At 40.0% G+C, this 13,899-nt stretch overlaps 1 protein-coding gene across 1 annotated transcript; it reads right to left on the bottom strand.

The window, feature by feature from the left end:
• Positions 1 to 11,714: 11,714 nt before the first annotated feature.
• Positions 11,715 to 12,113, bottom strand: LOC130933993 (uncharacterized). Its single transcript, XM_057863583.1, has one exon. It carries the CDS (start codon positions 12,111 to 12,113, stop codon positions 11,715 to 11,717), a length of 399 nt encoding a protein of 132 aa, XP_057719566.1.
• Positions 12,114 to 13,899: the final 1,786 nt, after the last annotated feature.

The raw sequence follows: 13,899 nt of genomic DNA, 5'->3' as shown, positions 1-13,899 counted from the left end.
TAATTAGGATTCAAAGGTCAATTTAATTAGTCCCTTGACTTTCCTTTGCCCTGGTAAAGGTTGACCAAGTGGAGTTTAGATTCAACTTTTATTATAGTTGAGAGAGATAACTAAGTTAGACCTCTAAATTCTCTTATCTTGCCAAAAGTTGTTTTACAATTATTTATTTATTTTTAATTGCCATTTACTTTACTTGTCATTTAAATCACTTGCTTCTCACCTTATAACCAATAATAAGAACATACTTCCTCGCAGTTCCTTGAGAAGACGACCCGAGGTTTGAATACTCGGTTAACAATTTCAAAAGGGGTTTGTTACTTGTGACACCCAAAATATTGTACGAAGGGATTTTTGTCGGTTTAGAGACTATATCTACAACACGACTGTTTTTATGACATTCTTTACTGGAAAAAATTCTAACGTCAATGGGTCAGTCCAGTTCAAGTAGTTCCTAAGAAAGGAGGAATCACCGTGGTGCCCAACGAAAGGAATGAGCTAATCCCTACAAGAACCATCACAGGCTAGAGAATGTGTATTGACTACAGGAAGTTCAATGAAGCCACAAGAAAGATCATTTCCCACTTCCCTTCATGGATCAAATGTTGGAAAGACTTGCGGGACATGCATATTATTGTTTTCTAGATGGTTATTCAGGATATAACCAAATAGTGGTTGATCCAAGAGACCAAGAGAAAACGTCATTCACCTGCCCATATGGAGTGTTTGCCTACAGGCGCATGCCATTTGGGCTATGTAATGCACCCGTAACTTTTCAACCTGCATGCTCTCCATCTTTTCAGATATGATAGAGAAGTTCATTGAAGTTTTCATGGATGACTTCTCAGTATTTGGAGATTCCTTCCCTAATTGCCTAAACCGTCTTGCCTTTGTATTGAAAAGATGTCAAGAAACCAATTTAGTTTTGAACTGGGAAAAATGTCATTTCATGGTGACAGATGGAATAGTTCTTGGCCATAAAGTTTCTAATCAAGGCATTGAGGTAGACAGAGCTAAGGTGGAGCTAATTGAAAAGTTACCTCTACCAAGTGATGTCAAGGCAATTAGGAGCTTTTTGGGACATGCTGGCTTCTACAGAAGGTTTATTAAAGATTTTTCAAAGATAGCCAAGCCCTTAAGCAATCTCCTGATGTCTGATACACCATTTATTTTTTTATGAGAAATGCATGCTAGCATTTGAAAACTTGAAAAAGAGGCTATCCTCAGCTCCTATCATCACCCCACCTGATTGGAATTTACCATTTGAACTGATGTGTGATGCATCTGATTTTAGAGTTGGGGTAGTGTTAGAGCAGAGAAAAGAAAATTTGGTGCATGTCATATACTATGCCAGCAAGGTCCTTAATGATACTCAAAGGAATTATACCACTACCGAAAAGGAGTTGCTGGCAATAGTTTTTGTATTTAACAAATTTAGATCATATCTTATTGGCTCTAAAGTTATTGTTTTCATTGATCACACAGCACTCAAATATCTATTTGTCAAACAAGAGTCAAAACCAAGACTAATCAGATGGATCTTATTGTTACAGGAGTTCAACATTGAAATTAGAGACAAAAAGAGTGTGGAGAACAAAGTGGCAGACCATCTATCCAGAATCCCGTGTGAGAAGGATGATGCCTACGATACAAGTATAAATGAATTCTTCCCAGATGAGCAGCTAATGATGATTCATAAAGCACCATGGTTTGTGGATATTGCCAATTTTAAAGCAGCCAGTGACTTACCCCCTGGAATCAACAAATTTCAAAGAAGAAAACTCATCAATGATGCCAAGTATTTCATTTGGGATGAACCCTATCTCTTTAAGAAATGCTCAAATGGAATCCTTAGGAGGTGCATCTCAGAAGAAGAAGGACGAAGGGTCCTGTGGAGTTGCCATAGTGCTAGTTATGGAGGTCACTTTGGAGGAGAAAGAACTGCCGCAAAGGTGTTGCAATGTGGGTTCTTCTGGCCCACTATCTTCAAAGATGCTAAGGAATTAGTGAGAAGCTGCAGCGAATGCCAAAGGGCTGGCAACCTGCCCAAGAGAAATAAGATACCACAGCAATACATTCTAGAGCTTGAAATGTTTGATGTATGGGAAATCGATTTCATGGGACCATTCCCTCCCTCATATTCAACAAGTTTATCTTGGTGGCAGTAAACTATGTATCTAAGTGGGTGGAGGCAGTGGCGACCACAACTAATGACAACAAGGTAGTCATAAACTTTTTTCGAAGGAATATCTTCACCAGGTTTGGAGTCCCACGAGCCCTCATCAGTGACAGAGGGAGCCATTTCTGCAATAGACCATTGGAAGTCCTACTCCTGCGATATAGGGTGAAGCATAAGGTTGCCACACCTTATCATCCCCAAACAAGTGGGCAAACAGAGATATCTAACCGAGAGTTGAAAAGGATTCTGGAAAAGACTGTGGGGATATCAAGAAAGGACTGGGTGAAGAAGCTAGATGATGCTCTTTGGGCATACAGGACAGCCTTCAAAACACCAATTTGGATGTCCCCATATCAACTGGTGTATGGTAAGGCTTGTCACTTGCCATTAGAGCTGGAGCACAAGGCCTCCTGGGCCCTTAAAACACTGAACCTAGATAGCACTACTGCTGGTGAAAAAAGGGTCCTGCAGCTTCAAGAATTGGAAGAATTTAGATCTCAAGCCTATGAAAATACCAAGATCTATAAAGAAAAAACAAAAAGGAGACATGATCTCAATTTGGTACCCAGAAGTTTCGAAGAAGGGCAACATGTGCTTCTCTACAACTCTAGACTGAAACTCTTTCCTGCGAAACTTAATTCAAGATGGTCGGGACCCTTTCTAGTCACAAAAGTCTCACCTTATGGACACATAGAAATAATGGAAGAAAGCTCAAAGAGAAGATTCACTGTGAATGGACAAAGACTCAAACACTACTTGGACAGCATGGGGGAGACCCACAAACAGAAGTATAACCTCAACTAAGGAAAGAATCATCGAGCTAGCGATGCTAAAAAAAGCGCTTTGTTGGGAGGCAACCCAACCTGAGGTAATTCTCTTTTCATAAGTCTTTCAATAAAAATTTTAAGTTGGATTCTCTATAGTGTGAGGAGCTAAGTTTGGTGTTACACACCAAAAACAATTCAAGGGTGAATATAGGGCTCTAAGTTTGGTGTTCCACCAAAACTCCAGCTGAAGAGTGCATTGCAACCCTTAGTGATGAAGCATTCCTCTAGCAATTAGAGAACTTACTTGACAGAGGCTTAACATCTAAAATATAGATTATCTTTTTAGCTCATAGTTGTTTCTTAAAAAAAAGCACACAAGGTTCTTACATGCATCCAACTTGTCAAGTAAGCAAAGAACTAAGTTTGGTGTTCACACACCAAGTTAAGTTCTGAAGCTCACAAGCACACATGCATGCTAACCCTTTTCCAAATGCTTGGAGAACAAGCAACTTTCAATAGTATTGCAGGAATTCAATCAATCTCAGGGATTGAGCATACCCCATCATCCAAGGAAACAGACAGGGATGCAAATACTAGGACGAGAATACCAGGGAAGATATCATGAGGTTGTTTCAAACCATCTCGAACTGCAGAACTCTAAGTGAAAAATGATTGAATAAAACCTGCATTTTTTACTTGTTCCTCTTTATTCACATCTAAATGTGCTAGCTTAATGTCTTGATTGTTCACTTTCATCTTTCTTATATGTATGCTTGTCTCTTTAAGTTAATCAAAAAGAAAATGTTATGAAAAGAACAAGAGTTGAGTTATTTTATGAAGTACATTCTGAATGTTTGTGGTAGGATGATTAGTAAGCTAAGTTGGTTCATCAAATAAGGAAAGAAAGCAACTATCTATCCTGAGTCCTGTGTTTGAGACACACCCTTTGAGACTAACTAAACAATAAGATCCCAATAAGAAAAGAGGAAGAGCAATAAAAGTGAAAATGAAAGAAACACAATAAGAAATAATGCTAGGCACCAAGGGTTTCAAAATTAAGGCATGTGTCTGTGGTGTTTATGTACAAGGGATATACTTGGATGAATAAGCTCTTAGGGGTGCCTTATCACTTGGTAACTTGGATTAACTAATCCGGGATTATTAGCTGAAAGTCCACTATCAAGAGTAACCTTTGCTACAGAACACTTAGTAACCCAAAGAGGTGCTGGACACCAAGGTCTCAAGAAAGGAAAAATAACAAACTACGTGCCTGTGGTGTGTATGTATGAGGGAAAGAGACTTGAGGAAGTAAGTCCTTAGGGGTGTCTTAACACCTAGCACCTTAAACCAACTGGTTTGGGAGTGTTGGCTGAAAGCTTATCATAAAGAGTCGCCCTCTCACTGACCTTTTCTTTACTGTTTTAAGGTAGTTTCATGCATTTTCTTAGTGAATAAGACAAGTTTTGGATGAAAATACACTCACACTTGATTCAAGCAACTAGTGTGAACTTTGCATGATTTCATGAGAATTTTGCTAGAATTGCATGATAAATTGATGATGCATAATCTCATGACTTTGGCTAGAGCTTTGATGCACTTTAATTGCTTGATTTCAGGGCAAATGAAGCAAGGAAGAACCACGTTAGTACTCACGTTAACCTAGTTAACGTGAATACTAACGTGGAATGGTAAAAAGCTTGCAACGTTAATGAGAAAAGTGATCACCAATAACGCCTGCGAAGCCATCAATAGCTCACGTTACTTGCCACGTTAACTAAGTTAACGTGGTAGTCAACGTAGAAGCAAAAGTGAACTCCAACGTTAAGAGAAAACGTGAACACCAATAATGTTTTTCTCCAACGTTAGTGGTAAAAGTGAACACCACTAACGTTGGAAAACTTGGCAATGATCCACGTTATGAGTCACGTTAACTTAGTTAACGTGAACTCTAACGTGGAAGAGGAAAACAAAAGCCAACATTAGTGACACTCACTTTTGTCACTAACGTTGGACCAACTAGCATTGCCTACGTTAACTTTCACGTTAAGACTATTAACGTGAAAGTTAACGTGGAGTTGAGATCAAAGAGCCAACGTTAGTGACACTCACTTTTGTCACTAACGTTGGAAGATGGCATCAGTACTACATTAAGAGCCACGTTAACTTAGTTAACGTGAGTTCTAACGTAGAGAATTTGGGCATTTGGAGCGTTAGTGACAAAGGTGAGTGTCACTAACGCTCTCGAAGGTGAGACACACCCATGTTAAGAGACAAGTTTTACTTGACGACAATTCGGTATACTTGCCGAAGGGAAATTTGTTGAGAGACAAGTTTCCATGCATCAGACTCGTGAGTGCTCGAAAAGACATAGTGGGACATAATCTGTGCCCACACTCGAGCCTCCGAGGTAAGTTCTGAAGTCAATATGCTCTTAGGTCGGGATCGATGGTAACCATAGATCCAGGTGCTGCCAAGTAATGCTATCAGAAATGCGTCCTAGTCAAATTGGTATCTCTGGCGCTGGATTGAGGCATCCTGAAATGCGTCCAATCCTTCTGGAACAGGGGGAAGATCCAAAGCTTGCTGAATGGCCCTTTCGGAGATGGGGACTTGCTTCTGACAGACATATATGGATTGCAGGGTATGAAATTTGGAGTAGAATTCGACTACCTATGAAAGATTGACATGCCGTGGCTGCTTCTGTAAGAAACCCCACTGTCTTCTGTCCATGCGGGGCTCTACCAGATCAACAATGTTAGCAGGGAGGATAAGAAGGTGTTCATTGTTGTAGTTCCTTGCCGTCAGAATGGGGAACATCTGCTCACAGTAGCGGTTAGTGAATCGCGCAGTGTCCCTTGCTGGAAAGGCTTTCTCGATTTCCTTAACCTTAATGATCCTATTGACCCGCTTTGTTGAAGGCTTAACTGATGTTGAGGGCGATTCTTCCGCCAATGCTCTTTTTGTTCCCCTCCTTGCCGGTGGTTTGGTAGCGGCTTTCTCTTTTTCCTTCTCGGTGGCCATCCTGAAAGAAAAGAAGAAAGGTACATGTAAGTCCAAGGGTTGGAGCAAGGAAGAGGACAGTACAAGTGATAATCTTGCCAAGGTAAAGAAGGATGTCGTTAACACATAGTCGCGACTTCATATAATTAGGACATCAATGAAAATATAGCAAGAAAAATGAAGGCAATTAAATGCAAGATGTTTATTGGCATGCCTGAAAAGGCATGAGTAGCATAGATCAAGCATTAATTACGAAAAATGTATTATCACTCGTAACAAACGAACAATCATGTTTGTATTGACAATTATAATTAATTAATAAAATAATATAAGAATTTTGTGAAAAACAGGCACTAGAGTAGAAGAATAGAATATTTAAGAATGCACAATGCCATACGGGCTTTTTCACAAACACTTAGTATGCATGTTTAACATGATAGGGAAAGAATTAAATTGGAACATGCAAGCATCCCAAAAATAATTAATATTAATTGTCAAACAACTCCATAATAATAATCACAAGAAATTAGAAGAAAGTAGTTACCCAAATAGGTTTATAGCACCAAGTAAAATAATACAAAGATAAATAAAATAAAAGAAGAAGAAAAAGAAAATAGAAAGAGAGAACCTTGAGAAGAATGTGATAAAGAGAGAAGTAATAGAGGATGGGGGATGAAAAAGAAGTAAGAGGGGAAGAAGAAGAAGATAGAAAAGATAGAGAGAAGAAGAAGAAGATAGAAGAAGAAATAAGGAAGAAGAAATTAGGATTAGAAAATAAAAGATATGAAAAGAGGTGGTGCAGGGATCTGGTGGTGTTGCGCAAACGACGCGCACGCGTGGTCCACACGTTCGCGTGGGTTGCACAGAGAGGTATGCGACGCGTAAGCGTCAGTCATGCGTTCGCGTGACCGTGTTTGTGCTACTAGCGCGAGGGCATCGTGGCGCTCGCACAACCCTCTGATTGTTTTGGGATATGTGCCAAAATGTCATATGACGCGTGCGCGTCAAGCACGCGCACACGTGGAAGCATATAGTTTGAAAATGACGCGCAAGCGTCAGGAACACGTACGCGTGATGCAATTTGTGCCTTGGGCACAGTTCTAGCACCAAGCCAGCCCAACTTTCGGCCAATACACCTTTTACGTCGAATTCGCAAGGTCACGTGTGCGTGTCATTGACGCGTACGTGGTGCACGAAATTGTAATCATCAACAATGGTGCCAAAGACTTGGTGCTCTCAAACGTGAATCACACTTTGTCACAACTCCGCACAACTAACCAGCAAGTGCACTGGGTCGTCCAAGTAATACCTTACGTGAGTAAGGGTCGATCCCATGGAGATTGTCGGCTTGAAGCAAGCTATGCTCACCTTGTAAATCTTAGTCAGGCGGATTCAAATGGTTATGGAGTTTTAATGATTAAAAAGATATATGAAACATAAGGAGAAGATAGAGATACTTATGAATTCATTGGTGAGAATTTTAGATAAGTGCATAGAGATGCTTTGTTCCTGTTGAATCTCTGCTTTCCTACTGCCTTCATCCAATCCTTCATACTTATTTCCATGGCAAGCTGTATGTTGGGTTTCACCGGCGTCAATGGCTACCTCCCATCCTCTCAGTGAAAAAGGTCCTCTACGGTTTCCCACATGGCTAATCAGCTGTCGGTTCTCGATCATGTTGGAATAGGATTTACTATCCTTTTGCGTCTGTCACTACGCCCAACACTCGCGAGTTTGAAGCTCGTCACAGTCATCCCTTCCCAGATCCTACTCGGAATACCACAGACAAGGTTTAGACTTTTCGGATCTTAGGAATGGCCGCCAATAATTCTAGCTTATACCACGAAGACTCTGATCTCACAGAATGGAAGGCTCGGTTGTCAGGCGAGGCAACCATGCGTCGTGGACCAGGAATCCAAGAGATACACGCTCAATCTTAAGTAGAACGGAAGTGGTTGTCAGGCATGCGTTCATAAGTGAGAATGATGATGAGTGTCATGGATCATCACATTCATCATGTTGAAGTGCAGCGAATATCTTAGAACAAGAATAAGCTGAATTGAATAGAAAATAGTAGTAATTGCATTAATACTCGAGGAACAGCAGAGCTCCACACCCTTAATCTATGGTGTGTAGAAACTCCACCGTCGAAAATACATAAGAACAAGGTCCAGGCATGGCCGTGAGGCCAGCCTCCCCAAAACTTGATCAAGAGATCAAAAGATGATCAAAAGATCAAAATACAATAGTGAAAGGTCCTATTTATAATGAAACTAGCTACTAGGGTTTACAGAAATAGGTGAATGATGCAGAAATCCACTTCTGGGCCCATCTCCTTATGTTTAACATTCATATGGAAATTATAGTAAAAAATATCAAAAAAAAACAAAAAAACAAACTAAAAAATATTATTACAAACACACAAACATATCTTATCTAAGATTATAAGTCCAGAAATACAACATAGCAAATCATAGTCCATAAAATAAAATATTAAAATGCAACTTCCATTATAAAGAAAGCAATAACACAAAGTCTTTAACATCAAATATTCTTTCATTGTCAGCATAAAACTTCCAACAAACATCTCCATGTTCTCTGTTAAAACAATAGAGACAAATATGTTAACATACAGTGACGAGAATGGAAGCAAACACGCAGACGCAGAAGTGGAGAGGAGAAGGACGTCGTGCCTGAGGAGAGAGAACGACGCGGTGAAGCTGCTAGGGTGACGGCGCAAGAGTGGCCGGTGGCTAGCTGTGAGGGTTTTGAAGTTTGAACAAAGTGGAGAGTGAGTGAGTGACTGGAGTCTGGAGAGTTGGGGTTTGGATGGGAATAGAGAGTTAGAGAGGGCGCAGCAACAAAGGTGAGAAGGGAATATAGGGTTAAGGTTTTTTAATGGGTGAAATTACTAAAATACCCCCTATGTTAGAAATAAAGTAATAGTATTTAAGTAAGTTTAACAATTCGGGGAATTATCGGGGATGGGGCGGGGATCCCCGCTCGGGTCCCCGCGCCTGTCTCGGGGGAATTTTGCTCCCCATCCCCATCCCCACGGGGAAAATTCCCCACCATCGGGGCCCCATTTGGGGCGGTCCCCGCAGGGATCCCCGCCTGCTGGGGATTTTTGACACCCCTAATTGAGCTTTACACGTGTAGAGACTTCTCTTGGAGTTAAACGCCAGCTTTTATGCCAGTTTGGATGTTTAACTCCAACTTTTATGCCAGTTATGGCGTTTTGACTTCAGAACAGGGCAGAGAAGGGGCGTTTGAACGCCAGTTTGCATCGTGAAAACTCGAGCAAACTATAGATTATTATATATTTCTGGAAAGGCCTGGATGTCTACTTTCCAACACAATTGAGATCGCGTCATTTGAAGTTCTGTAGCTCCAGAAAATTTACTTCGAGTGCGTAGAGGTCAGAATGCAACAGCATCTGCAGTCCTTTGTCAGCCTCTGAATCAGATTTGTGCTTAGGTCCTGATGACAAGTCATCTTAGCCTAGTTTCACTAGTCTTTTTCTTTTGTTTTCACTTGAATTATGCACTTTCTTGAGGTCTAAGCAAGCCAATTTGGGCAGATTTTCATGCTTCCTTTGATTGAATCAACCATAAATGAATTAATGCAATTTCATGAGGTTTTATGCTATATTTGTTACATATTGTGAAAGAATGAATATCTCATGATTTTGAGCATAGCTTTGATGTGTTTGGTTGATTAATGATAGGTGAAGAAGGCTTGGAGAAAGGTTGAAGCAAGAAGGAATGGCTAGGAGGAAGAGGACAAAAGTTTGAGCAAAAGTTTGCCTCAAACTTTAGCTCAAACTTTTGGAATAAGTGAAAATGAACCAGGAAGCAAAAAGCTGGACCAAAAGTTAGCCTCAAACTTTTGCACAAACTTTTGGGTGAAAAGTTCACCCCAACGTTAGCCCCTAACTTTTGGGCTAACGTTGGCGCATGAAAATCACTCCTTGGCCACCAAAAGTTTGCGCCAACGTTAGCCTCTAACTTTTGGGCTAACGTTGGCACCATAAGTGCACTAAGGAAGGCCAACGTTGGAGCAAAAGTTAGACCCCTAACTTTTGCACCAACGTTGGTATCAGCAAAAACATGGAGGCTGATATGAAAAGTTGGAGTAAAAGTTTGCCTCAAACTTTTACTCAAACTTTTGCAACATTCAAACCCGGTTCACTTGGTTCACTTCGGTTCCTCTCCAAACTCCAAGAGCAATCAACCAAGGCCTCTCTCAACCCAATTCCACCAAGAGCAAAGGCCCAACTCAAGGCTTGAAGATCATTTGAAGAAAGTGTATAAATAGGATAGAATTCAAGTTATTCGGTAGCTTTTCTTTTTAGTTCTTATAGGGAGCTTTCCCTTTTAGTTTTTAGAATAGTTTTCAGAGAGCCTTTGGTATTGAGTGATCTTTAATTTCTTAGTCTCGGGGAAGGAGAAGACATTTCTCTTCCTCTTAGTTTTATTGCTTTCAATTTCAATTACAGTTGTCTTGGATCTTGGGTTGGAGAATTGAAGAAATTCTGTTTCAATCTCATCCTTGGATCTCTCTGTTTATTTACTGCTTAATTGAATTTCAGTTTCGGTTAATTGCTCTTCATCTACTTTCTTTGCAATTTACATTTACCTTGCAATTGTTCTTGTTGGATCTAGGAAGGCATTGAGATCTAGACTTGGTTTTCTAGTCTCTGGGTCCTGAGATCTGATTCCAAAGTTTACATTCTATTTTTGCTTTTCATGTTCATTTACTTGTTTTGCTTCAGATCCGATTCAACCCAAACCCTCTTTTACTCTTCTGTTTGATGCAATTTAATTTTCCTTATTTAAATTCTGCAAATCCAATCCCCAATCCCCTTTACAATTCCAGCCGTTTACATTCTTTGCACTTTAAGATTCCGCAATCTACATTCCTTGCATTCTAAGTTTTAGCCATTTAATTTCTTGTTCTTTAAGATTCAGCACTTTAATTTCTTGCCCTCTTTAATTTCATGCAATTTACACATTCCCTTTACTTTCAATGCAATTTAATTTCTGCAAATCACAAATCACTCAACCAAATCTTGATTCGCTTGACTAAATCAACCACTAAACCAAAATTGCTCAATCCTTCAATCCCTGTGGGATCGACCTCACTCCCGTGAGTTTTTATTACTTGATGCGACCCGGTGCACTTGCCGGTGAGTTTTGTGTCGGATCGTTTTCCGCACATCAGGTCCCTCAATTTCAGCCAGAAAATATCTGAAATCACAGAAAAACACACAAACTCATAGTAAAGTCCAGAAATATGATTTTTGCATAAAAACTAATAAAAACATCCCAAAAAGTAGCTAGATCCTACTTAAAACTACCTAAAAACAATGAGAAAAAGTGTATAAATTATCCGCTCATCAGTACGCATGGGGTGCCAATTTCTCAAATGATGTGCAGGCGTCATGGACGTGTTCGCGTGAGACAGTTTGTGGTCAATGCACCCTTCCAGCGCCAAGTCCTGTGCAACTTTCTGTTCAATCCTTGTTTTACACGCACACACAGATGACGCGTACGCATCAGCGACACTCGCGCGTCGTGTACGTTTTTGTTTTTGTTTTTTTTTTGTATGCAGGATGCAGTATGCAGCTAATTATGCAAAAATTATGAATGGCTACTGAGAAACGTAAAATAAAATAAATCTAAGAATTAAAAATGAAAGATCGTACCATGGTGGGTTGTCTCCCACCTAGCACTTTTCTTTAACGTCTTTAAGTTTGACGGTCCACTAGCTCAGTCTTCCGTTGTGGTTGGATCCTCTAAGAGAAAGATCTCCAGCTCCTTGCTTTTCTTCATCTTCTCACCATGATATAGCTTAAGGCGATGTCCATTTACCTTGATGAATTTGGAGCTTGAAGGATGACTTAGGTGAAAGACTCCGTATGGCTCTGCCTTCTCTACTCTATAGGGACCTTCCCATCTTGATCTCAGCTTGCCTGGCATAAGCCTCAGTCTGGAGTTGTAAAGGAGAACCAATTCCCATGGTCTGAACTCTCTCCTTTTAATGTGCTTGTCATTCACAGCCTTCATCTTCTCTTTGTATAGCCTGGAGTTATCATATGCTTCTAGGCGAAGGTTCTCTAATTCTTTTAGTTGCATCTTCCTTTCAGCTCTGGCCCTCTCAAATCCCATGTTGATTTCTCTTACCACCCATAATGCCTTGAGCTCTACCTCTACTGGGAGGTGACAGGCCTTTCCATAAACTAAACGGAAGGGGTTCATCCCGATTGGTGTCTTGTACGCTGTCCGATATGCCCAGAGCGCATCTTGTAGCCTGGTGCTCCAGTCCTACCTATGAGGCTTGACTATCTTCTCCAAGATATGCTTTATCTCTTTGTTAGACACCTCTACTTGTCTGTTAGTCTGCGGGTAGTAAACAGTTGCTACGTTGTGAATACTGCCATGCTTCTTCAGTAGAGCGGTCAATCTTCTGTTATAAAAATGGGTGCCTTGATCACTCGCGATTGCTCGTGGTGATCCAAAGTGACAGATGATATGGTTTCTAACAAAAGAGACAACAGTGCTAGCATCATTAGTACGGGTGAGAATGACTTCCACCCATTTAGAAACTTAATCTGCAGCTAACAATATATAGACAAAACCGCTAGAGTTTGGAAATGGACCCATGAACTCAATACCCCAAACATCAAAAATCTCACAGAACAACATAATTTGTTGGGGCATCTCATCCCTCCTGGATATATTACCAAACCTCTGGCATGGGGGACAAGATTTACAAAAGGCAGCAGCATCTTTAAAAAGAGTGCGCCACCAGAATCCACAATCTAAATTTTTTCTAGCTGTTCTTTGAGGGCCAAAATGTCCACCACTCTTAGAGGAGTGGCAAGCCTCTAAAATGGACTGGAATTCTGATTGAGGCACACACCTTCTAATTACCTGGTCAGCACCATATCTCCATAAATATGGATCATCCCAAATATAATATTTGGACTCGCTTATCAGCTTGTCCCTCTGATGCTTAGTAAAATTGGGAGGGAAGGTATGACTAACTAGATAATTAGCCACAGGTGCATACCAAGGAACTACTTTAGATAATGCATGCAAGCTATCAAATGAAAAAGCATCATTGATAGGAGTGGAGTTATGCTTGATGTGTGGTGTGGGATTTATAACCCACAAACTAACCGGCAAGTGCACCAGGTCGTACCAAGTAATACCTCAGGTGAGTGAGGGTCGATCCCACGAGGATTGATGGACTAAGAAACAATGGTTAAATGATTTACTTAGTAAGGCAAGAAGAAAATGGTTTTGAGATGTTCAAAAGGTTTAAAAAGTGACTTCAAATTATCAGAAGGCAGCAAGTAATTAAGTTGAGAATAAAATATGGGAGAAAATACTTAAGGCTTCAGAGATATCTATTTTTCCAGATTGATTTTTCTGATTAATTTATTTTAATCATGTAAGATTTAATTTATGGAAAACTATATGTGACTATACCCTAATTCCTTAGACCTTTCTAGTCTCCCCTAAAATTCATCAACTGCCAATTCCTTGGTCAATTAATTCCAATTAGAGGGTGATGATCAAATTCCAGTTTATATGCCACAAAAACTCTAATTACCCAAAAATAAATGGATTATATGTCAGGTATCCCGGTAAGTCCAGATAATTAAAATTTAGGAGGATGTGTTTTCAAGCTGTTGTTCAAGTAAAGAGCTTTTCCAAGTTATACAAGAACTCAAATAGAAAGAGGGTCATACTTCCGTTCCACCCAAATTCATAAGATAAAGAGCGAAAACAATTCTAAAATTATAAATCCATACATGAATTAAAATAGAAAAAGCAATAAAATCAATCCATACAAATAGACAGATCTCCTAACCTTAACAATTGAGGATTAGTTGCTCATGGTTCAGAGAGAAAATAAGGATTCAGGTAAAATGTACTGAGTTCCAAT

The sequence above is a fragment of the Arachis stenosperma genome, chromosome 6 (assembly GCF_014773155.1).
Source record: "Arachis stenosperma cultivar V10309 chromosome 6, arast.V10309.gnm1.PFL2, whole genome shotgun sequence".
Classification (NCBI taxonomy): domain Eukaryota; kingdom Viridiplantae; phylum Streptophyta; class Magnoliopsida; order Fabales; family Fabaceae; genus Arachis; species Arachis stenosperma.
This window is presented reverse-complemented; position numbering and strand designations above follow the sequence as displayed.